At 48.6% G+C, this 24,937-nt stretch overlaps 1 protein-coding gene across 1 annotated transcript in view; it reads left to right on the top strand.

Moving 5' to 3' along the window:
* LOC111141231 (cation channel sperm associated 3) overlaps positions 1 to 16,828 on the top strand; it is a 29,510-nt gene extending 12,682 nt beyond the window's left edge. Inside the window, exons 3-8 of the mRNA XM_022493653.1 lie at positions 8,437 to 8,676; positions 13,051 to 13,233; positions 13,922 to 14,062; positions 14,417 to 14,536; positions 15,400 to 15,557; positions 16,513 to 16,828. Of these exons, the coding sequence (XP_022349361.1) occupies positions 8,437 to 8,676; positions 13,051 to 13,233; positions 13,922 to 14,062; positions 14,417 to 14,536; positions 15,400 to 15,557; positions 16,513 to 16,618 (948 nt within the window). The 3' untranslated portion in view covers positions 16,619 to 16,828. The remainder of the gene's footprint in view (positions 1 to 8,436; positions 8,677 to 13,050; positions 13,234 to 13,921; positions 14,063 to 14,416; positions 14,537 to 15,399; positions 15,558 to 16,512) is intronic.
* Positions 16,829 to 24,937: the final 8,109 nt, after the last annotated feature.

The following is a 24,937-nucleotide window of genomic DNA, read 5'->3' as shown; positions in this document are numbered from 1 at the left end:
TCAGTCCAGCATTACCCTGACACCAAAGCCAGAAAAAGACATCACAGGAAAAGAAAACTACAGACAGATATTCCTTATGAATATAGATGCAAAAATCCTCATGGAGATAGTAACAAACTGAATCCAGCAGCCTATTTTAAAGGATTAGACACCATGATCATGACACCATGATTCATTACTTGATTTATCCCTGGAATGCCTTCAACATATGAAAGTCAGTCAATGTAATACACCAGTAGAATGAAGGAAAAAATAAAATCCAAGTTTGTATCAGTTCTTGCTAAAAAAGGATTTGACAAAATCCAGTACCCTTTAATGATTTAAAAACAAACAACAAACCAAACAAAACAAACTAGAAGTAGAAGGGAAATTCCTTAACCTGATAATGGACATTTATGAAAAAATCCAGTTAACATCATGCTCAGGGGTGAAAGGCTGGAAATCTTTCTAATCTAACTAAGATCAGGAAAAAGACAAAGATGCCTGCTTTTACCATTTTTTAAAATTATGCTGGAAGCCTTAGCCAGAGCAATTAAGCAGGCAAAAAAATGGCATTCAAATTGGAAAGGAATAATTGAGATTATCTTTGTTTGCACGTGACTTGATGTTATGTATAGAGAATCCCAAAGAATACACACACACACACACACACACACACACACAAACTATGAGGACTATTAAACAAATTGAGCAAAGTTGTTGGACACAAGATCAACAACAAAAATCAGACATATTTCTGTATACTAGCAATGAACAATCTGAAAAGGAACTTAAGAAAATTTGACTTACAAAAGCATCCAAAACAATAAAATGCCGAGGACTAGATTTCACCAAGGAGATGAGATGGGTGTCCTGAAAACTATAGAACATTGGTGAAAGAAGTAAGACCTACATTAATGGAAAGATACCCTGTATTCGTGGATTAGAAGACCTGTTAAGACTTGTTACAGGGGTGCCTTGCTGGCTCATTTGATTAAGTGACTGACTTCAGCTCAGATTATGATATCGGGGTCTTGGGATTGGACTCTGCATCAGGCTCTGCATTCAATAGGGAGTCTGCTTGTCCCTCTGGCCCTACCCCTGCTTGTATCTCTGTCTCTGTCTCTGTCTCTGTCTCTCTCAAATAAGAAGAGAGAATCTTAAAAAAAAAAAAAAAGACTTGTTACAAAGACTACCCAGAGTGATCTAGAAATTCATTGCAATCCCTATCCAAATTTAGAGAAAAAATTTTCTTTTTTAAAAAAAAGAAACTGGGGTGCCTGGGTGGCACAGTTGTTAAATGTCTGCCTTGAGCTCAGGGCATGATCTCAGGGTCCTGGGATCGAGCCCCGTATCAGGCTCCCTGCTTGGCAGGAAGCCTGCTTCTCCTTCTCTCACTCCCATTGTTTGTGTTCCCTCTCTCGCTGTGTCTCTGTCAAATAAATAAAATCCTAAAAAAAATTAAAAAATAAAAAAAAAAAGAAACTAAAAAATAGATTCTCAAATTCATGTGGATGTGCAAAGGACCTTGAGTAGCCAAAACAATATTGAATGTGAAGAACAGACTTGGAAGACTTGTACTTTCTGACTTCAAAACTTACTACAGAGATATTGTAATCAAAACAGTGTGGTACTGACATAAGGATAGACAATGACAAAGAATATAATTGAAATTTTAGGAATAAAACCAAATTAAGTATGGCTAATTGATTTTCAACAAGAATGTGAAGACCATTTAGTTGGGGCAAGAATAGTCTCTTCATCATATGGTTCTAGGATAACTTGATATCCACACGCAGAGAATAACTCAGATGCCCACCTTACACTGTATTCAAAAATTAACTCACAATGGATCAACATCCCAAATATAAAAGCTAGAATTCTTAGAAGAAAACACAGGGGTAAATGTTCATGACCTTGACCTCAGCAATAGATTCTTATGTATGACACCAAAAGCACAGGCAACAAAAGGGAAAAGCAGATAAATTAGATCTCATTAAATGAAAACATTTGTAAGTCTCAGGGAACTATCATGAGAGTGAAAAGATTAGCCACAGAAAGGAAGAAAATATTTGCACATCGTGAATCTGATAAACAGTTAACGTGCAGACTATACAAAGAGCTCCCACAACTCAACAATAACATCAACAACAAAATAACCCAATTAAAAAATACCCAAAGGACTTGAGTAGACATTTCTCCAAAGAAGATAAGCAAACGACCAATAAACACATTAAAAGATGTTCAGAATCACTAGTCATTAGAATGAGAAATACAAATCAAACTCACAATAATATACAACTCCATACCCTAATTATTACAATCATTATAAAAACAAAAACTGTGAAATGGAGAACAAGTGTTGGTGCTGTGGATGTGAAGAAATTAGAACCCTTGTGCATTGTTGGTGTGAATGTAAAATCATGGAGCCGCTCTAGAACACATCTCAAAAAGTTAAATGTAGAATTGCCGTATGATCCAGCAATTCCACTTCCAAGTGTATACTCGAAAGAATCAGAAATAGAGACTCAAACAGATTCTTGTACACCAGTGTTCACAGCACCATTGTTCACAGTAGCCAAAAGGTGGAAGCAAATCATGTGTCCATTGGCTGACGAATGGATAAAGAAAATGTGTCTATATGTAAAATGGAATATTATTCAGCCTTTAAAAAGAATAAAATTGTGATACACACTACAATGTGGATAAACCTTGAACACATTATGCCAAGTGAAATAAACCAGGTATAAAAGGGCAAATATTGTATGGTTTTATCTGCATGAAGTAGTTAGAAGAGGAAAATTCATACAGACTGGAACTAGAATGGAGTTTTCTGGGGGATGTAGGGAGAGGAGAATGTGAGGTTACTGTTTGTTGGGTACAGAGCTTCTGTTTGGGAGGATGAAATAGTTCTGGAAATAGATGGTAGCGATGGTTGCACAATATTGTGAATGCACTTAATTCCACTGTATTGATTGTACATCTAAAAATGGTTAAATAGGGTAATTTTCATGTTATGTATATCTCTTACAATAAGTAGAAACAAATGTTATAAATACTCAAAACTAACCCCCTCCTCACTGAATTTTACATTTTAAAATGATGAATTTTATGGTACATGAATTATACCTCAATTTAGAAAATTAATGAGCTGACCTTTTGGAAAAGAGGAACAGAATAAAATCAAAAAGAAGGAAAAAGGAAGGAAACGTAGAAGAATAAAGGAAAATAGAAAAAAGGAAATAATAAAGATAGGGACAAAAATTAATGAAATAGAAAGCAAAGATTCAAGAGAAAGTATTAACAAAGCCATAGTTAGAGCTTAGGAAACAATTATGAAATAACTTTGTTCATGAGACAAGACAAATGGAAGCTCTGAATCATGTTAGGTTTTTTTTTTTTTTAAAGATTTTTTATTTATCCATTTGATAGAGAAAGAAAGCAAGAGTACAAACAGGGGGACAGCAGGCAGAGGGAGAAGCAGGCTCTTCGCTGAGCAGGGAGCCCTATTTGGGGCTCTCTCCCAGAGCTCTGGGATCATGACCTGAACCAAAGGGAGACGCCTGATCGATGGAGCCACCCAGGTGCCCCTCATGTCAGGTATTTAAAAGGAAAATTACAGATACAGTAGATGTCAGTAATCTAATAATTTTATGTCAATGAATTTGAAAACTTAGCTGAAATAAGATATTCTAGAAAAAATTTACAAAACTGATTTTCAATAAAAAAGCAAAAACTTGAAATAAACTTTGTATGTCCTTATTTCCTTTAATGGCTGTAAAGCATTGAATTAGTAGTTAAAACATTACCCCCGAAACCTACGACCCAACCCGGACTAGATAGTTTTACATTCATGGAAGATACCGTTCTAAACAAATACAGTGCTTACAGTGATTAGCTAAATGAGTATATCTGCCTTGCCCACAGGCAGTCCATCTTGTGAGGCTAGTATAACTTCCATGCCAAACTAGACAAGGATAATATGAGAAAGAAAAATGACACCAAATTATATGAACATTAACACAAAAATCCCAAAGAGAAAATTAAGAAACTGAATTAGAAAATGGATGAAAAAGAGAATATATATCATTGCCAAGTTTTTTCTTTTTCAGAAATTCAAGTATTAGAAAAATCCACATATTTTATTAACCAGCTTAAAATATTAAAGGAGAAAAAAAAAGCCCATCAGATAGTTTCAAGAGATGCAGGAAAAAAATATATCATGAATATCCTTTAAGATAAAAACTTAGCAGGGCACCTGGGTGGCTCAGTTGGTTGAGGATATGCCTTTGGCTCAGGTCATGATCTTAGGGTCCTGGGATGGAGCCCCATGTGGGACCCCCAGCTCAGCAGGGAGTCTGCTTCTCCCTCTGCCCCTTTCCCCCACTCGTGCACTCTCTCTAATAAATAAATTTTTAAAAATCTAAAAAACAAGGAGATAAAAGCTTAGCAAACTAGGAATAGAAAGGATTTATTTTTAACCCAATTAAAAATGTATGTAAAACTTGTATCAAAATTCACACATAGTGATGAAACTTTAGCAGTATTCTCTTTCAAAGTTCAGAAAAATACTGTCATTTCTGCAGAGAACCCCCAAAAGAATCTGAAAAAAATTGTTAACTAATAAAGTTAATACTAATTAATAAAGTTAATTATAAAGCCCAGCAAGTTTGCTGGATATATGATTAATAAATAAAATTAATTACATTTAATATATCAGTTATAAAACAGCACTTCTAATGAAATATGAAAAGTACTTTGACAAAAGATTTAATAAAATCTAATAAATCAAAAAAAGATGTGTGATTTTTAAAAAAGATTTTATTTATTTGAGAGAAAGACAGCAAGCAAGAGCACAAGAAGGGGGAAGGACAGAGGGAGAAGCAGACTCCCCGCTGAGCAGGGATCCCAGCATGGGGCTTGATCCCAGGACACCAGGATCATGACCTGAGGTAAAGGCAGACACTTAGCCAACTGAGCCCTCCCGACGCCCCAGATTTGGGTGATCTTTTAGGAGAAAATAATTCAAATATGTGAAGGTTTAGCTGATGCTAAAATTTAGGGAAAAGAATGAAAGAGAAAAAGCAAACAAGATGGCTTTGAAAGTTTAAAGGGGAGAGAAGGCTAGACTTAACCAGATAAGCAGACTGTAGGACTTTCTTAATAAAGGCAGGGTAGAGGCCAGGGCAACAGGCAAGAGGGCTGGGAAACAGACCCTGGTCTGGACAGAGACCGCGCACCTGTCAGGGGGCGCTGTGGGCCAGTGCCAAAAGGGCGCCTTCTGCAGGAAACAGTACTGGGACCATTGGTCGTAGCTGTGAAGAGAGCATGTTACTGGATCTCTGCTTCATGGCAGACACGACTGGGTTAAAGACCCAACCTGAAAAGTGACACTTCAAAATGTTTAGAGAAAATATAGAATATTTACACAATCTTAGGAGGGGATGGTTTCTTAAAATACAAACTCTGTAAGTCATGAAAAAACAGTTTGGTTCCTTTGATTCCATTAAGATTTTAAACTTCTGTTCATCAAAAGATGATTGAAAATGTGAAAACATAAGTCAGCGGAGGAGAAGATATTTGCAACACATCTAACAGGTAAAAAATCAGGATTCAAAATATCTGGAAAAATTCATTGTTTTGCAGACCACTAAGAAAAAAACAAAACAATCCAGCTGAGAATTTGGCAAAAGATAAGAAACAGGCAGTTTACAATTAGGTGTATAAAAAGATGTCCAGCTTCATTAATTATAGAAATTACAAGTAAAATAAAAAGATACCATTGCATATTCATCAGACTGACAAAAATGGAGAAGTTCAACAGTGGGAATCATTGGTAAGCACGTGAAGCAGTAGGAACATTGTGGGATTAAATGGGTACAATAACTACAGAAAACACTTCTCACCATGCAGTCAAGTTGAAGGTGCTCTTACCTTACAACTCCCTAATTCCACTCCTGGGTCTGTACCCGAGGGAAGCTTTACACATGGATATGTGTAAATATATATGTGATATATACCAATTACTCACCCTTTTTGTACTGTTGTGCTGTTGCAATAGTAAAATTTACCCAAAAGCCAAATATCCCCAATGGGTAACTAGATAAATACAATATTTTCATGAGTGGTATCGCTACATAGTAGTTTTTTAAAACCACTAGATTTTGTGTAAACTAGTTTTACACATATCAACATAGATGAATCTCATAGTGTTTTTATTTTTAGAGAGATTTATCCATTTGAGGGGCACTTGAGTGGCTGAGTCATTTAAGTGTCTGCCTTTGGCTCAGGTCATGATCCCAGGGTCCTGGGATTGAGTCCCGTGTCAGGCTTCCTGCTCAATGGTGGCCTGCTTCTCCTTCTCCTTGCTTGTGCTCTCTCTCTCTCAAATAAATAAGTATAATCTTTAAAAAAAATTATTCATTTTCAGGACAGATAGAATGAGTGCATGTGTGTGTGTGTGTGTGTGTGGCGGGGGGTGGTCCTTGATCTCACAACTCTAAGATCATGACCTGAGCTCAAATCAAGAGTCAGATGCTTAACTGACTGAGCCACTCAGGTGTTCCAACATAATTTTAAATGGAAAAAAAACCCAACAAATTGCCAAGAGTACTTCAGTGTAACATTATGCTGTTTGTTGTGATGTCTAAAAAAATGCAAAAGAATGCCATGTACTTTTAGGGATACATATGGTCCCTGAGGACTACACAGGAGGCTGCCTGCAATGGTAATAATATTTTATTTCTTAAGCTGGGTGGTAGTATGTGGTTGTTCATTATATTATTCTTTATGTCTTTTTGTGTATCTTAAATATTAGGTAGTAGTTAAAAAAATAACAATGTATGTAAACAGTTGCCAGTTAGGGGGTCACAAACATAAGTCAGCAGGACAAATAAAAATCCCAGCTGTCCTAATATTATCGGAATGGATAGTTGTGGCCACAGTTACATCTTCCAGTGGCAGCATCTGACATATATTTAGAAGGTGCTCTCTCTCAAAAGCCTTCCTGTTTCTCTCCAGAAACTCTCTCCAGCCCATTTCAGTGCACCCCAAACTCATCCCAGGGAAAGCATCACTGCTGACCCAGTTGCTCTGTCTCAAGCCCTTGAATCTTCCCTGGCCTCCTGTCTTCCCTGTGTACCCCGAACTCCAGCAGCAAGTCCTGACTTGGCAGCCTACAAAAGACAGGCTGTCCCCTCTTCCCTTTGATGCCACACCATCCCCAGTCCAGTCCGGTCTAACCTCCCCTCTAGCTGGGTAACTGGGAGAAATCATTCTCCCGTTCTCTGACTCTTCCTCCCTAAAGCCACCCCCCGACTTGCCCTTCTCCTCAGCTCCCCACCAGTCGCTTTTCCACGGAGATCTCTTAAGAATGTACATTATCACTCCCTTGCTCAGAATCCTCCAAGGTGGAGGTTAAAATTCAAAGCTCTCACCAGGCCTACCCTCTGTGGCCTACCCCTTCAACGGCATCTCCCGCCCTCCTCACCACTTTCTGTTCTAGCCACGTGGACCTTGCTGTTCTTTGAGCAAACTCTTTCTCACCCGAAGGCCCTTGTACTTGCCGTTGGGGAACTTTGTCCCAGATTTTAGCACGGCTCCTTTCCAAGGCCTCCACTCACCCCCTTTTCTAAAATAGCTGCCACGACTCTCCCTCCCCAGCCCAACCTGTCCTTTCATCTCCTTTGGCTGTTTCCTTCGCTCCCCTTCCTTCCCACCTGGGGTCATGTTATCTCCGTATTTGTTTGAGCCTTCATTTCTGTCTCCCTCTACTAGATCATATGCTTCCTGGGAGCTGAATATTTTCTGTCTAATTCGTTGTTGTGTTTTGATAATAAGGAAAAAGATCACTCAGGAAGTACCTTTTGGTAAAATCAAAGCCACTGGGGTTGTAGATGCACGAGAAGAATTTGAATAAGGTTATTTCATAAAGTATAGAAGTGGGAAAAAAGCAGAATGTTCTGCTGTTCTAACTGTTCTAAAACAATTAACTGATTTTCAGTATTTGTGATGGATGGATAAATATTAATAGATATTTGAGTATTTCATCTCTGTTCCTAAAAGTTTGGAAATTCAGGTTGGCCAGAAAACTCTTGGGATCTTTTCTTTGGGAAAGCTTACATTCAGGTTACCTCACATGCCCAGTTGATTTAGACTGGGGTCTAGGTGGTCATTCCATCTTCCAGTCAGTCTGTCGTTCTCAAGCCCTCTGGGTGTGACCTAGCCCCAGTTTCGGGCTGCAGGGAGGGAAGCTGCAGAACGGGAGGAGAATAGGGCCCACCGTGTGTCCGCTGTGTGCCTACAACTCTGCCTGGGTTTCTCTGTTACGTGGTTGACTGAGGCGTACCCTCTGCCTGCCGAGATGCACACAGCCGGTTGGGCCCCTCCTGCAGGGAGGGGGAGGAACGATGGGGCTCTGCAGCTTGGTCTGACCCTCTGACCCTCGGCACCCCGCAGGTCTCCGAGCTGATCTTTGTGTCCATCTATAGCTCCGAGTTCTGCATGAAGCTCTACGTGGACCCCATCAACTACTGGAAGGACGGCTACAACCTGCTGGATGTCATCATTATCGTCACTATCTTCATCCCCTACGGTCTGCACAGATTCAAGGGCAAGCACTACCCCTACCTCAACATTGCTGATGGCATGCAGTCCCTGCGCATCCTCAAGCTCATCACCTACAGCCGTGGCATCCGGGTGAGTGACCTGGGGCTGCTGTGGGCTGGGGGCGCCGACCGCGGGGCCCATCTGCCCACCAGCCCCCGAGGAAATAATCCTTTTCCCCCCACCATCCAGTTATGGAGCCCTACTGTAGGGCAGGTCGCTCCTTACCAATGTTACCTCATTTCATCCTAAAACAACTGCGAAAGAGTGTCCTTAGCTCTGTTTCACAGGTGAAGAAATCGAGACCCACGGTCACGCAGCAGTTAAATATCACAGCCGAGATTTGAAAGGTGTGGCTGACTCCAGGGGCCACGCAAACTTTTCCTCTCTCCCATGCTACCAAAGGGACGGACTTGCTTACGGTCCAGGCCCTTGGAGCTGCATTCCCAGGAGTCTCTGGCGCCTTGGTGGCAGGGGCCACTCAATTCCAATTGTGTGCTTTCCCCATACAGCTAAAAATCTGCTGCTTCTCCTGACAGAAATAGTAGCATTACTTTGTTCAGGCTGCTCCAGGAATGGGGCTCCTGCTAGAAGTCATGGGGTGACCAATCTTTGTTTGGCTTGGAAGGTTTCATAGCTGACCCAGCCCGCCCTGAAGCATCCATCCCAGGCGCAGTATGTTTGCCGTGGCTCTGTGCCCCGTGTCCATGCTTCTCCAGGAAGGGGTGGCCTTGGCTGCATCTAAGCAGCTTGGGTATGTGTTGGCCTGTGTTGCTGAGCGATTGCCCAGCCGGGCATCTGTCTGGAGCCTGGGCCCTACACTTAGCAGCCACAGGCCTGGGGGTCAAGACGAGGACTGCATTGAAGAGTTCCCCTTGGCACAGACCCCCGTTCATTCATTGTATGCTCTCATGTGGTCACTTGCCCCTGGGGCCCCTCCCAAACAGGCCTCCTGCCTTCCCCTTCATGGTGAGACTCCTGGAGAGACGGGGGAGTAACTCCTACTCTCCACTTCCTTACTTGTCATTTGCGCCCTGGCTTCTTCCCTCCATAGGAACTAGCCTCTCTGAGGTAGTCAGCAACCTCCTTGTCACCAGGTCCCCTGGCCAGTCCCACTGGCACCCCGTCACTGCCCTTTCTTGGGGTTCCTCCAGCCTCTTGAGCTTGACGTCTTGGGTGCATGCTGTTTTCTCAAGACTGTACCCCATGTTCTTCTCACCTGCACCCCACTCTGCATATTCTCTTGGGTGATCTTTCCCATGTTTCAGGGATCATCACCTGCCCACGCTTCTCTCTGACCTTCAGACGCATGACCTCCTGGACGTCTCTCGTGCTCCTCAAATCCAGGCCATCTGAGCTGGATGTCATCGCTTTCCCCCACCCTCACATCCCCAGACCCTGGCCCCTCCTCCTGTGTTGTGTCTTTACATAAAGGCTGTGCCCCACCCCCATTCAACAGCCAGGTTGTAAATTTGAGTGTCAGCATTGATGCCTCTGTCTCAAAGTCCTGTTGCGTGACCTGCTACGTAGTTCGTGACCAGTCCTCATCTTTTCTCCATCACCACCCTACTTCGTCAGGATTCCTGCACTGGCTTCCCACACACCTTAGAGAGCCCTGGGGCAAAAATGTCCCCCCAGCTGGGGGAGAATATTTTTTTTATTTTAATTTTTCAATTAACATAGAATGTATTATTTGCTTCAGGTGTACAGGTCTGTGATTCATCAGTCTTACATAATTTATAGCACTCACCAAAGCACATACCCTTCCAATGTCCATCATGCAGCCACCCCATCCCTCCCACCCTGCTCCCCTCCAGCAACCCTCAGTTTATTTTCTGAGATTAAGAGTCTCTTTTGGTTTGTCTCCCTCTCTGGTTTTGACTCGTTTCACTTTTCCCCTCCCCCTATGATACCGTGTCTTGTTTCTCAAATTCCTCATATCAAGGAGATCATATGATAATTGTCTTTCTCTGATTGACTTATTTCGCTTAGCATAATACCCTCAAGTTCCATCCACGTCTTGCAAATGGCAAGATTTCATTTCTTTTGATGGCTGCAGTAGTATTCCATTGTATATATATATATACCACTTCTTCTTTATCCATTCATCTGTTGATGGACATCTAGGTTCTTTCCATAGTTTGGCTATTGTAGACATTGCTGCTATAAACATTCGGGTGCACGTGCCCCTTCGGATCACTACATTTGTATCTTTAGAGTAAATACCCAGTAGTGCGATTGCTGGGTCGTAGGGTAGCTCTATTTTCAACTTTCTGGGGAACCTCCATGCTGTTTTCCAGAGTGGCTGCACCAGCTTGCATTCCCACCAACAGTGTAGGAGGGTTCCCCTTTCTCCGCATCCTCGCCAGCATCTGTCATTTCCTGACTTGTTAATTTTAGCCATTCTGACTGGCGTGAGGTGGTATCTCATTGTGGTTTTGATTTGTATTTCCCTGATGCCGAGTGATGGTGAGCACTTGCTGGGGAGAGTCTTCAAAGGGTACCTCAAATCACGGCAGCCTTCCTTTCAAACCTGAGAGTGGCTCCCCTTATTTATAGGCTAGAAATAGACCCTATAATATGTCCTAGGAGTGGGGGAGGGGAGCATCAGAGGTGCCGGGCACTGGAGTCTCTGGCTGGTAGGGATGGTGGTAAGGCAGGTGGACAGAAAAGACAAGAGGTCCCTGAGAGGTGGATGCTGAGTGATAGGCGCGTCAGACTGAGGGACAGTCAGACAGTTGGAAGCATGGCTGCTTTTTGCAGGTGTTGGGCACCAAGGAAACAGGAGCTGAAAGTGGTGCGGGGGTCAATGGGGATGAAGGAGTTAAGGGACAAAGAGGCTGGGGGTTGGTGACAGCCTCCCGGTGCTGGTCTCCTGCTCCCTGGAGCGCCTCACTGTTCACACATCTGGGCCTGGGCAGGCCTCTTCTGTGGACTACATCCCAGGGCAGCGTTTCTCACGAGATCTTGCCTCTTCCCTTGAAGTAGTTCTTGGGGAAGAAGCTCTGTCTCTGTCTCACAGGGAGGGAGGCAGTTTTGTACATCTCGCCTCTTCTGGAATTAATCCCCAGACACTGATTTTCTTCCCCCAAGGAGAGGGATGTGTTCCCCTCTGTAGGCGGCTATCCAGCTAGTCCATGTGGAAGGCAGCGCCAGGGCTCTCCCCTTGTCTTTCTGCTTCCTGAGTTACCCCAGACTAACGCTTCACTGTCCCGGGGCGCAGCTCTCTCAAGTGCCTCCATTCCTAGTGTGAAGCCAGTAAACAGCTTCTTGACCTGCAAGGGGGGGCCTTGGTAGGTGAAGGGATACATGGCAAAGGGCTCGGGAGTTGGTCTTGGCTCTGCCGCTGTACTGGCCAAGGATTTTTGCTTTTCTGAGCCTTTGCTTCCTCATCTCAAAACATGACAAGTGATAATGCCCACTTGCCTTGAAATAATGTCTGGGGCAGCATCTAGGTAGGTGACCATGTCTTGAGCACCAAATGTATGCAAGACTGGGGCGTGGAGAATGAATGACGAAGAGCCATATGCTCCCCAGGAGTGGTGAACACAGTGGGAGGCAAGACAGATGCACACTTTCTAGAGGAAGACTGAGGTCATGGGATGGAGACCTGTCTGTGGAGTAGGACCCAGAAAGAACAGGAAGCAACATCCCTCTGAGCCTTCGTCATTCCCACTCCCAGGGTAGCTCCCCTATTCCTTCTGTGCTTGACAGAGCATACAGGGCTGGCCCTGAGCTGAGAGGCAGAGTGGGACACCTTGGGATGACTACAGAGGCAGGCTGGGACTCAAGTGGAGTTGCTAGTGGTGCTGATGGGGAGACACCCAGGCCTGAGGACCATCTCCCCATGGGGGACTGAGGGCAGAGGCCAGGTACTGCTCAAGCACTACTGGATTGGTCCAGCCCTCAGTCTGGGTACAGTTCCCATTCATCCACCCATCCATCCATCCATCCATCCACCCACCCACCAATCCATCTACCCACCCATCCATCTACCCATCCATCCACCCAACCCCCCACCCACCCACCCATCCTCCCACCCACCTACCCACCCATCCATCCATCCATCCACCCATCCATCGATCCATCGATCCATCCATCCACCCACCCATCCGTCTGTCCATCCATCCATCCACCACCCGTCCATCTATCCGCCTACCCATCCATCCATCCACCCACCCATCCATCTACCCACCCATCCACCCATCCATCCACCCACCCATTCATCCACCCACCCATCTACCCATCCATCCATCCATCCATCCATCCATCCATCCATCCATCCACCCATCTGTCTGTCCATCCATCCATTCACCCATCTATCTATCCATCCATCTATCCATCCATCCCTTTATGGGGCCTGGCACTGGATGCTGGGACCAGCTGGGGTCTGGGCAGACTGGACCTGTCAGCTGAGCCCTACTCAGCCTGGCAGCCTGGCCTAGCCCCCGTGCCTCTGCCTTGCAGACCCTCATCACTGCCGTGGGGCAGACAGCCTATATCGTGGCCTCCGTGCTCATCCTGCTCTTCGTCCTCATGTTCATCTTCGCTATCTTGGGCTTCTGCCTATTTGGAACTCCAGACAGGGGTGACCCGAATAACTGGGGGAACCTGGCTGTGGCCTTCTTCACTCTCTTCAGCTTGGCCACGGTACTGTGGGAACAGGGGTTGGGGCAGTGGCCTTAGGAAGGGAGTGCCAGCTGGTGTGGGTGTGTGGACAGCCTGGACCTCACATGGGATCGTCCTCATGTTCAGGTACTTAGCTGGGCTGGGGATGCTGAAGGCTGGCCTTCCAGAGCTAAGCAGATGCCAGGGCCCTGGCCAGGGGTCCATTCCTCTCTCTGATCTTGTGGCTCCCTAAAGCATTCCCATTTGACCCACAGGGTTGTAAAAACTTTCAAGGAGTTCTCAAAAGATAATTCATTTGGATCAAGTTTACTTTAGAAATGAAAGCCATGTCGCGTAGCCTTTCTGGGACTAGGCTGTCACAACTCCACCCAAAATCGGTCTGCAGTGCCCAAGTCCAGAAGGGTAGACTCTGGGGTCTTTGCATAGGAGGGCCTTGTAGAGAGGCAGTGTATTTCCTGGAAGGATGGGAGGCCTTTTGGAAAAGAGCCCCCAGGGCACCTTGGCTAGTAGCGTCTGTACCCCGTGGAGCCTTGCGTCCCAAGCCACCATGCATAGACTGGGGTCATTGGCTGGGGGTGGTGGTGTGGGGCTGATGGGAAGGCAGAGCCAGCCACATCCTCAGTGGGGCCAGGGCTGCAGTAGCCCAGGGAATGGGGAGGCCTACCCCGTGGGGCCTTGGCACTCGGCACACCGTGCCTTGCCCACACAGGTCGATGGCTGGACAGATCTGCAGGAGCAGTTGGACAATCGCAACTTGGCTCTCAGCCGGACATTCACCATCATCTTCATCTTGCTTGCCACCTTCATCTTCCTCAGTATGTTCGTGGGTGTGATGATCATTCACACTGAGGTGAGGCTGCGCTCGTCAGGATGGCCGGGTTGGCGCTCACGTGGCAGGCAGAGCCACAGGCCCCCATCTTCGGGGTGGGGGTGCGTGGGGAGGTGGTTCTGTGGGCCCTCCCTTGCCCAGCCCCGCTCTTCTCCCTGGGCCAGGGCATCTCCCTGCCTCGTGCTGGCGGTCAGCAGGATGGGGGCCTGAGGAGTCCTTGCAGCTGCGGACTGCAGCTTGAGTTAGGGGCCGGCCCTGTATGGTGTCAGGAGCTGCCCCTGCTGAGGAGCCACACGAGCCTAGGGAAGAAGAAAGACGGGGTGGGTGGGTGTGTGGTGAGAGCCTGTATCTTCCCCTTTTCTCCCCCCTCTCTAGGCCTCCTTTAAGAAGTTCAAGCTGGACCTGATGGCCGAGAGGCACATGGCGCTCATGGGAGAGAAGCAGGTGATTCTGAGGCGGCAGCAGGAAGAGGTCAGCAGGCTGATGCAGATGCAGGTAGGCCGTCTCCAGGCCGGGGGCCGGGGGCAGGCCCATGGGCAAAGGGGCCTTAGGGCCCATGCAGGCAGCATGTGCTGTCAGCCCTCTCTGGTCTTAGGGAGGGCAGGTTCTGATGCCCTGTATTTTCCACAGTTGGGCTTTATTCTCTGTATTTTTGTATCTCTCTGGACCTCTTAGGGAGTTGAGGACTGTAGATATCGTTTCTCCCTTCTTCCTGGGCACAACTCCACTGCCAGGCCCTCTGCCTGGAATGCTCTTGTTACAGAGGCCCCCTGGCCACTGGGCAGCCATAGGGGGCCCATCCACTGTGTTGGGCAAGGCCATGGAGGTCCTGACAGGTGCTCCTCAGCTCCGGTTTTTCTCAGGTGGAACAAGGATGAGCACAGCAGGCTGGAGATCTTCTGTCAAGAGGGATACTCCTGTGAAATCCTGGGGGCAAGCCTTCTTTTTTCAGCCTAAGCTCTCTGACCTCCTCAGGCCGGGCGCTGAATGCTCTGCTGGGCCCTGAACCCCTGTTCCCCCTTCCCCATGCAGCCAGTGCATCCCTCCTGAGCCCCTTCTCTGAGCTGGAGTCATCTGCTTGTCTTGACTGTGCCCGAGTTTGTGCAGGGCGGGGTGAGACCACGCCAAGCCACACTCAGGCTCTCACTGGTTCCTTTCTGTGTCACCTGTCCTCATGTCAGTGATGGTGGCTCACGAGGCTGCTGCGGTCAGGGGGCTGAGACTTGGAGGGAATCCAGCTGAAGCTGTGATTCGGCGCAGGGCCTCTCCTGGGGCTGGGGTCAGGCCTACGCCTGGGCCCCTCGTGAAGGATCCCTGTGCCTTCCTCTTCACTGCCCTCTTTATGCTATCCTCTCTAGAAAAATGCTGACTACAAAAGTTTCAGTGAGCTTGTGGAGAACTTCAAGAGGACCCTGCAGCACACTGACCCCATGGTCCTGGATGATTTCGGCACCAGCCTGCCCTTCATCGATGTCTATTTGTCCACTCTGGACAACCAGGACGCCACGATCTACAAGTCAGTACCTGCCCCGCTGCCCTGATCCTGGGAGATGGGGCCTCTCCTGGTCCCTAAGCTTCCTCCAGGGGTGGGGGGCACGGCAGGTGCCTTGGGAAAGCAAGGGGATGCTGGTCTGTCTGCGTGTGGCTGAACTGCAGCCCTTCCTGGGGCTGCAGGACCCCATGTGTGCATAGGCCTGTGGCTCAGAGGCCCCTGCTTCCCTGGCCTTCCCCGGCCTGCTCTCACTGGCCCTGCAGTGCTGGGCCCCGGACTCTTCAGGGCCTTCCTCACCACCCCCTTTCCAGAAGTTAGATGGAAGAGCACCGGTTGGCAAGGCAAGAGCTCAGGCTCTTGGCCTGGTAATGCCACGACCTTTCTTTGTGACTCTGGGGAGGTCTCTGTCCCTTTCCCACCTGTCACACAAGAGCCGATGCTACAAAAGCAGTTGTGTGAGGCTTTGAGTTGGCCCAGCCCAGGGCTGTGCTCTCTGAGCATTAGCTGGAAGGAAACCTGGCCATCACTGAGCAGAAAGGCGGGGGCACAGCTGCTAAGGAGTCATGGTGAGCTCTTGAGTGAAGACGGACACCAGTAGGCTGGCTTCATGACAGAAGCCCCCTGGAGGGCTTCATGGCCTGGAGGAACTCAAAGGAGGGGGTCTGGGAACCTCCATGTTTGGCCCAAGAGTGGGCCAGGCAGTGTCTGGTCACTGCCCCGTAGTCACCTTATTTGTAGCCCAGGATCTGGCGTCTCCAACCTGACATGTGTACTGAAATACCTTACTCGGGGGCCATGGGTTGAGCAGTGGACCTGGATTCCAGTTGGCCTGATCTGGCCTCTACAGCCCTTGCTCTTCCCCGCACCCACACCGACCGGGCATGGGAATCCCGGGGGTGGGCATGTGGTGGTGTGGGGGAGTTCAAGGGGCATGGAGCCCATCCCAAGCCCAGGCCCTCCCCCCTGCCCCTACCTCCAGGCTTCAGGAGCTGTACTACGAGATCGCGCATGTGTTGAGCCTGATGCTTGAAGACTTGCCGCAGAAGAAACAGTCCCAGACCTCCGAAAATGCTGATGAGACATAGGGGGCGTGGGCACCCAGACACCAAGGGGTCTTGCAGGCTGTGACAGGCCCTCGTTCAACACAGGCTTTTTGAATTGCCCTCTCTGCAGTTGCTTAAGCTCATGGTACTGCCCTGCCTCAGGGGGTTGGGCCCGGGTAGGCGCCCATAAAGTCTGATTGCCTGGTCTGCTCCCCCTCAGCCTGTGGGGTGGGGAGAAGATGCTCAGGACTTGCCCTTGGCCAGACACCTCATCCAGGGGCCACACTGGCTCTCTCCTCCCTTGACCTCAGCAGCAAGGACTCATTGGGCTCCTGGGAAAGCCATCAGAGGACCCCAGACCAAGAAGGGCCTCCAGTAGCCCCCTACATGTATAATGGCTCCTTTGAGCTGGTGCTCCACTGATCTTGGAACTTCTCAAATCTGGGTGGCTCTTTGTGGGTGCCCCACAGCAGGAAGAGCAGCATTTCTCTCTATGCACCTACTCCCGTGACGACCCTTGTTTGGAAGTTGGCTCTGCTTTTCTCTAGGCTCATGGTGGTTGTGATCCCCCAGTGGGTGCACGGGGGACCTCCCAGAGGGGTTGGAGGAGCAGCAGTATTGGGCTGTTGCTGCTACTATGGTCAGTTAGGACTTTTCACTTGAAAGGTGGCCTCTTCTGTGTCCCTCCTGGCCACATGACTAGCAGAGTTGCCGCACTCCTGACACTCCCTTGATCCAGCCGTGATGGAATTTTCTGAAGGCACAGGTGGGGCAGGTTTGGCTGACACCCCTTGTCCCTGACTGGCCAGGCCGGAGGCCCTGTGGTGCCCCTCTGCTCCCGTTGCTGGGGGCTGTTCTCAAGGCCCGTTACTTTAGCAGGCCCTGTCTGACAGAGGAAGGAAGGAGTCCTGGGCAGAGCTGGGGTGGGACACCAGCACATACAGTTGAGGGAAAAAAAGCCCCAGACCTACTGGGGAGTTGGGTCAGTGGAAAACACATGGGGTAAAATTGAGAGCGGTTGGATGAAGGGCCCCTTGCATGGACCCACGGTCTGTGGGCTGGGTGACAGCTCCTCCAAGGCCACAGAACAAGGGCACTTGGAAACCTTTCCTCGTGGTTTTGTTCACGCATCCGACTACTATTTACTGAACTGTGCTGGGTGCTGGGGTGCTGTCATGAGAAGACCCACAGTCCAGTCCTGGTCCTCTTGGGGACCTCGGTAATCAGTAATCCAGCCAGACTGGATGAGAGACATTTCCTTAAGGAAGTGATGGTTGTTCACTTGCAGAGAGCATGCGTCTTTTAAGAGAGTCAAATCATTGCCATTTGCAAATGTTCACACTCCCATCGTGTAAAGATGTGGAGGAGGCTTGCCTTGAAGAGTGAGACCTGTCACCATGCTATTGGGGAGCCCTCTGAGGGCGGGAGAGGTAGCCTCGTTCTTTCCGGAGGCACAGAAAACTTTATGCCAGTGCCCTTAGTGGAGAGGGAGGGTACTTAAGTATGCAGGACATGTGAGCCCTCCGTGGATCGGGGAGAGGCCCAGGGCTTTATGCCTGCGGTGCCTGACCCTGAAGGCTGGGGGCTTCTGTGGGCACTCTGGGGTTGCGGCCCTGCCTGTAGGACAGGCAGGCCTCAGGCCACAGCTCTGGTTCAGACCCGGGGCAAAGCAAACACGCTGCTCACACTGCCGTGGACACTCTTGGCATTGCTGTGTGCCTATGTTGCTCGGGAGAATATGAAAACACATTCCCCTGCTCTCACCAGGAATCCCGAGAATTGCCTTAAGCCCCTGGGAGTGAACAAAGGACTAAAAAAATTAGCCTCAGAAAGGTAAGTTGGAAAGTGCTCCGGTTTTGGAGTGGGTAGGTCTGGATTCGGTAATTGGGTGACCTTGGGCAAGGTGCCAAATCTTCTGAAAATGCAGCTATTTCCTCTGAGAAATGGGCTGATAAAACTGACCCACTCTGAGACGGAATGAAATACATGTGAGAACGTGAAGAAGGCTGGAGGCAGCTGTGGCTGGTGCTTCCTCCTGCTCAGCTCTGCCTCTGCTGGGTGGCCAGCCGCAGCGGGCCATGCTGGTCAGGGGCCGAGAAGGCCTGGGCCAACGTCAGGGTCAGGGAGGACAGTATGGCACTGAGAGCAGGAAGCAGAAGTCAGGAGCTGGTGTTGGGGGTGGGCGGTAAAGGGGTCTCCATGGGGAGCTGGCATGGAATGAGCTGGAAGGCCTGGGTTCCCACAGGGAAGCCCCAGGCACAGGGCTCTGGGCCACAGCGGGGAAGGCAAGCTACCTTGAAGGGCACAAGCAGAAGGCTGTCACCGAGCAGGGAGCCGGGAGAGGGTGACGTGCAGAGGGCCGGCCCAGCACTGCTGGCACAACAAGCCAGCGGGTATTTGGCGCAAAGTCCCAAAGCAGTGTTTCTGTTTGGCTCTATTCGTCTGCAGAGCAAACACCGGCAGATTGGAATTCCCGCTTGGGCTCTCACCAACTCAAACAGGCCTGGCCACAACTTTCAATTGATTTGCTTGGGGCGGAAGTGCTCTGCCTGCCCAGGCCTGGCTGTGGAAAGCAGGACCCTTCTCACGGCCCTCCAGGCCTTGGGTCCAGTAGAGCTGTCCCCAGAAGGCTCTTTCATCTCCGTCTTGGCAGCCTCTGGTTTGGTAGCTGCGCTGGGATGCAGGGGACCTGGGCTTGAGTCTTTTGGGTCACACTCAGGCCTTCCCCTAGTTCCTCTGGGAAGGATCTGGAATCTAAGGCTGGAGGTATTTGGAAGGTGGCCGGATATTTTTGTTTTTGCTTAACCGCTTGTTGATTCCACCGGCAGGAAGCACTCCCTATATGATGGATATCCAGGCAGGGAGTGAGAATATAAACTCTCCTATTTATTCCAACAGCCCCTAGGCATCCTACACAGAGATGCTGGGAACTGCACACCTTGCGTTTCCATCAAATGTGGGTGAGACAGGCCGTGTCCTAATTCAAAGAGCCCTTTACCCAGTCAGACTTTGCTCTCGGTGGTCTCTTTCCTTGTTTCGGTCTCTGTCCCTGGCCCAGCTTGCTGGGGCCTGCTCTCTTGGTTCACAGGCTCTCGAGAGAGAGGATGGCTCTGAATTCTTAAGTAGGCTGCCCAGAAGGGAGAGGCGATGGCTGCCAATACGAGTCCAAGTGCTTGGGAAATGACGAGAAGGAGGTAAATGTGACGGAGACAGGTTTATCACCACGAGAGTGCCCCGCTCCTATCCACATCCCACCACCCGGAGCTCTGCCTGTGCTGGTCCATCCCACGCTTCACCGTCCCCAAGTTCTATCTTTGATTTAATGTAGACTGTGGGTGACATAGTGCTGGGGGAGTGGGGGAGAGCCAGGATGGATCAGGAAAGGGAAGAGAGGGGAGCATTCGTCCTCTCTTGGTCTCCTCCATGATGGAGAGCCAGGGTAATGGGCAAAACAGAGAGCAAATGAGGAGACCAGTCAGGTTTGATGGGTCTACACAATCAGGAGCTGGGACAGGGAGAGAAAAAGGAAGTAAAAGCCGAGGGCCAAGAGTCAGAGACTTTTATACAGAGGTTCTGACCTAGCTGGAGCATGAGGCTTGCAAAGCGGAGAAATTGCGACGACAGGTGTCCTTGGGGGGTGAGAATGGGATCCTCCCTGATGTTCTTTGAGAGAGGCAAGTCATGGTTGGAATCATTTAAAGATGATTTTTGGTTGCTGGCTGTGCCTTTTAAAAATGGCAGCCCCTGAATAGATTTGACCACATAGAATCTGGATTATATTTAGGGGGCCCAAAGATCATGCGTTATAACAGAGACCTCTCAGGCTAAAACGGGAAAACGTGATGAGGGGTTTACAAACCCCCACCTGAAGCCCGACCTGGGTTCAGAGGCCTCTAGGTGAAGCACCCCCGGGGTTGGTGGCACCACGTGTGGCTAGCCCTTTGCAAAACAAAACCAAAGTTTCCAAAGGAAGGTGCGGAAGAAGCCCAAGGGGGATGAGAATTTGTTCCAGAACTCTTGGGACACTGGGGACTGACTCCAAGCTCTGTAAGCTGGTGGTGATGGGACAATGACGTTCTCATAGCAGGGGCCCCCCACTGGCCCACAGGTCAGCACACGTGGCCTCCCTCCATCCCCAGTAGGACCTTGACGCCTGGAATGGCAGTGTGAGATGAGAAGTCCTCTTCACCGAGGACGTGTCTAAGTAGAGTTCAGGCCCAGGCTCTGAAGGTACAGCCCATTCGCATTGTTGACAGTGGAAACGTTACCTTCTATTTTGTTGGCATTTCTGCCTCCAAGATACTTTCACATACACGATCCGAATCGTGTCACAACACTTAGGTGTTTTTCATGATTCCCGTTAAACAGGTGGTAAAACTGAGGCTTGGAAAGGTGATGGAGTGCCCCCCCGCACCCCGCAGTCTGTACAAGTAAGGAGGAAGAGCCAGGACTCGCAGCCATGCAGTGTGGCATTTGCAACACTCTCCCGCAAAGCTGTGCGCCAATCTTGTAACCAATCGTTAGCTCCATTTTACAGGTGGGTCAGCAGGCCCCCACAGGGACCGTCACTTGGCAGGGATTGTCCTTAAACGGCAGAGTCAGGATTTCAATGCAGACTACACAGGTACCCTCTGCTCCACAGCCTCCCAGCGGCCTTAGTTTTCTTTCCAGAGCGATTTTTTTGAACATTAAAACTCAAGCCATGTTTGCCTTCCAAGTGGGGCCCGAGTCTGAAGTCTGCTGGCCCAGCAGCCCCTGGCTTGGCCCTGGGAGCCTCGGAGATGGAGGGGATGGTGCGCGCAGATGGGTTGTGACTCCGGCGCCTAATGGGGAAATTACAGCCTGGGCCGCCGCCGAGGGTTTGGCTTACAAGTCACCCATCAGCGGGTTTCAGTGAAGCCGGCCCACACAGAGGCTTGGCCGGCAGGAGGGATGTGCTGGGCGGGCAAGAGCTCTGCAGGCGGGATGAGCCCACCTTGGCAGTGCCGTGTAGAGCAGCCCAGCTGTTCCTGCACCCAGAAAGTTGGTCTCTCGGGTGGTGACCTTGAGGTCAGTCCTTTCTGGCTCTCTGCTCCCCCACTGCCGCACCCGCAGATAACTCATTAGCAAGGATAGAAGCTGTGGGCGCCCAAAGGGGGCACTTGGCGACTCTCTTGTCTTGAGTAGCTGGCTTTTCCCCTAACCCTGGAATGAGCGTGCCCAAAAGGAGTGGAAACTGGCAGATGGGAAAAGCCAGTTGTAGAACTGAATGTACACGACACAATCTGTTTTTGCTTTTGTTTTGAGGAGGAGAAATAATTAAAACCACATATGCAAAGTGGCCATGAGCTATCTATTCTCTTCCAGGTGGCAAAGAGGATAGACAAAAGCTAGTACTGGCCAGTATCTGCAGAATGGATCCCCTTGGCCACGTCCGGCAATGGCCACAGGCGTGGCCTTCGTGTCAGCAGGAAAGGGGTTTTATGTGCATGTTCCTGGGGCCCGGCGGATCTGCTCTTGGAGTTGCCCTGATGTGCCCGATGACTAGTGCATAGGGACGCATGGAGAAGGATGTCTGCAGTGGCCTGCTAGAGGAGAAACACAACAAAAGAAATTAGGACGTTACCCCAATGCCCACCGGTGAGGATGCTGGTTAAATGATTATGAATGTAGACATGTGGCCCTTAAAAATAGTACTTTTTGGATAAGAATAGGTGTTCTTGGTACTATCCTAAGTCCAAAAAGTGGCTTCTCGAGCAATGTGTGGCAGGATATCCTTTCTGTAATAGTATGTGCACACATATAATATATGTGTAAATGCACCTGTGTACAGGTGGAGGGATGTCTGAGAAGTTATCATCAGTGATGGCTTGGTGGTCTTGACTTTGGTCCGTATGCTTTTTTGAACTTCAGAAATGTTAAGAATGACTATGTATCCTATAATCAGGGAAAATCACACAATGTTCACCTGGAACGAAATGTTAAGCGCGGGATGTGTGCACCCACACCTGTGGCGTGTGGGACTCAAGGAGCTTTGGAGGGGTGGGGCACCAAGCTCAAGAGAAGCCAGGAGTTCACCATGAGTAGTGTGTGCCTGTGCTCAGTACGAGCCTTGCTGACTCAGAGGAGTGCCAGCTCGGGGAATAGAGGAGGGGGCCCAGGCCAACCCGTGTGTGTGTGTGTGTGTGTGTGTGTGTGTGTGTGTGTGTGTGTGTGTGTGTGTGTGTGTGTGTTGGGGGGGGGGTAGTTCATGGAAATCTGTCCTTTAGTAGATTGGGTTTATCCATGGGGACAGAGAGGTATGTGCATGGAAGGGCTGGAGTAAGGGTGGGGATAAGCATCCATCCCAGCATGTCCTGGAAAGTTCCCAGAGAAGCCACAGGCAGGAACAGTTTGGGGAAACCCTTGCCGGGCCCTGCCACAGCCTGGCGAGTGGCCAAGCGGCTGGCTGCTTCGTGGCTGCAGTGTCTTGGAGGGTTTGCCCAGGACTTTCCGTGAAATCACTGGGACGTTAAGCCCTTGGTTCAATTAAATGGGTTAATATGCTTTGTCTGATTCTGATGACTAATAATAATATAATGTGATAAAAGCAATAATGGTGCTATTAGCTGCGGTCATTTACACATGCCTGCACGGTCCCAGGCACAGAGGGGAAGGTGCAGCCCGCCGTCCCGCACACTCAGGCCTCATTTTCCTCTCATAAAACCCCACTCTTCAAAGCCTTCCCAGCCCCACTCTCTATATCCATTTTCAGGACAAATTACCAACACTTAAAAAACATTGGCCCATTTTGTGTGAAAGCCAAGTCCAAATCACTGTTACTTTCCCCTTTATGTTTTAAAAATTTAAAAATGAGTAGGGGTGGGGAGTTGAGCGGGAGGAGCACCGGAGACAAGAGGAGCACGGGTGGAGAGGAGGGAGAGGGGAAGGAGGGAAAAAATGTATGAACGAAGGAGAAAAAATAAGCCTTCTTGTTTCAGTAAAAATGTATTTCTGGAATGATGTTTCAGTTTACTCCGGCAGAAAAATTAGAAATGGTGTGCTTATTAAGCAGGCTAAGTAAGCATGACTATTTTTAGTAGTGTAGTAAAACCTTGGTAATTTGGACCTCTCTAATAAAGATTCCATGATCACGCTGGCTGGCAGCCACACCCTACATGCATGTGTGCATGCGTGTGTGTGTGTGTGTGTAGGCAAGGTAGGAGTGTAGATGGGCTGCTGAGTTGGAGGACCTGCATGGGGCAGAGGGGGTGCAGCAAGGGGACACAGGGGAGAGGGATAGGTTCCCTGCCTATGACAGCCGTTTTTTAAACTCTGAACCCTTTTTGCTTAGCAAAAAAAAGGACATCACAAATGATTCTCCTCTCTGAACATTCCTCTTAGCCCCTATTAATTTGACCTCCATTTAAAGAAGAATGTGTTTGGAAACAAAAGTTCACTTCTGTGGAAATCTGACAGTAAAGGTTTACTTGACACTTGTCACACTGGCTTGCCCCTAAATGAGGCTGAATCCTCATGGTTGACACATTGTTGCAGGTAGGTGACGACTGACACCTTCGGGGTGAGGATAAGGTCCCGGAGGCACGCCACTCCCCGCCCTGCAGATCACAGATCTTGGTATTTTTAAAGGAATATTTTTTGTTTCATGTCACTTTTACAAAAGTAACACATGCCCAGTGAATATAGCTTGGAAAGGACAAATGAAAAAAAAATCCCTCATTTCCCACCACCCCCGAGGTAGCTGGTGTTAACACTTTGTGCATATCCAGAAACTTCCCTGTGCAGATATAAGAGCAAAAATGGGACAGTGCTTAAATACTGTTTTATAGCCTGTCTTGTTTGGTTTTCTGGCAGAGAAGCTCAGTTAAAAAAAAAAAAAAAAAAGAGGCAGCAGCAGACCTGTTATTTAATATTATGCTAAAATGATAGAGAAGAATTATCCATACCAGTTGTTCTCTCTTGGCTGCAGAATAGACACTTGGTAAGGGAAGTGTCCTGACTGGGATCCCACTGCTGTGCTGCATGAAGGGATGGAGAATGGGTTGAAGGCCACAGGGGAGGGTCAGCTGCCCGGGGGGCTTGCATGGGCTGCCAGTCAAAGACGGCTGCAGGGAATTGTTTTCCGATCAACAGCAGACCAACAGTGGCGGTGGCCTCGGCCCTTGAACGTCCTGGGCTCTAGCCTCTCCGGAGAAGGTTGGGGCATAAACACAGATACATCTTTTAAAAAAAGAGTTGTGATCAAATACGCATGATGTGAAATTTACCATTTTAACCTTTTATTTTATTTTTTTTTTATTTTATTTTATTTATTTATTTCACAGAGAGAGAGATCACAAGTAGGCAGAGAGGCAGGCAGAGAGAGAGGAGGAAGCAGACTCC

The sequence above is a fragment of the Enhydra lutris genome, unplaced genomic scaffold (genome assembly GCF_002288905.1).
Source record: "Enhydra lutris kenyoni isolate GAN:26980312 unplaced genomic scaffold, ASM228890v2 scaffoldscaffold5, whole genome shotgun sequence".
Taxonomy (NCBI): domain Eukaryota; kingdom Metazoa; phylum Chordata; class Mammalia; order Carnivora; family Mustelidae; genus Enhydra; species Enhydra lutris.
This window is presented reverse-complemented; position numbering and strand designations above follow the sequence as displayed.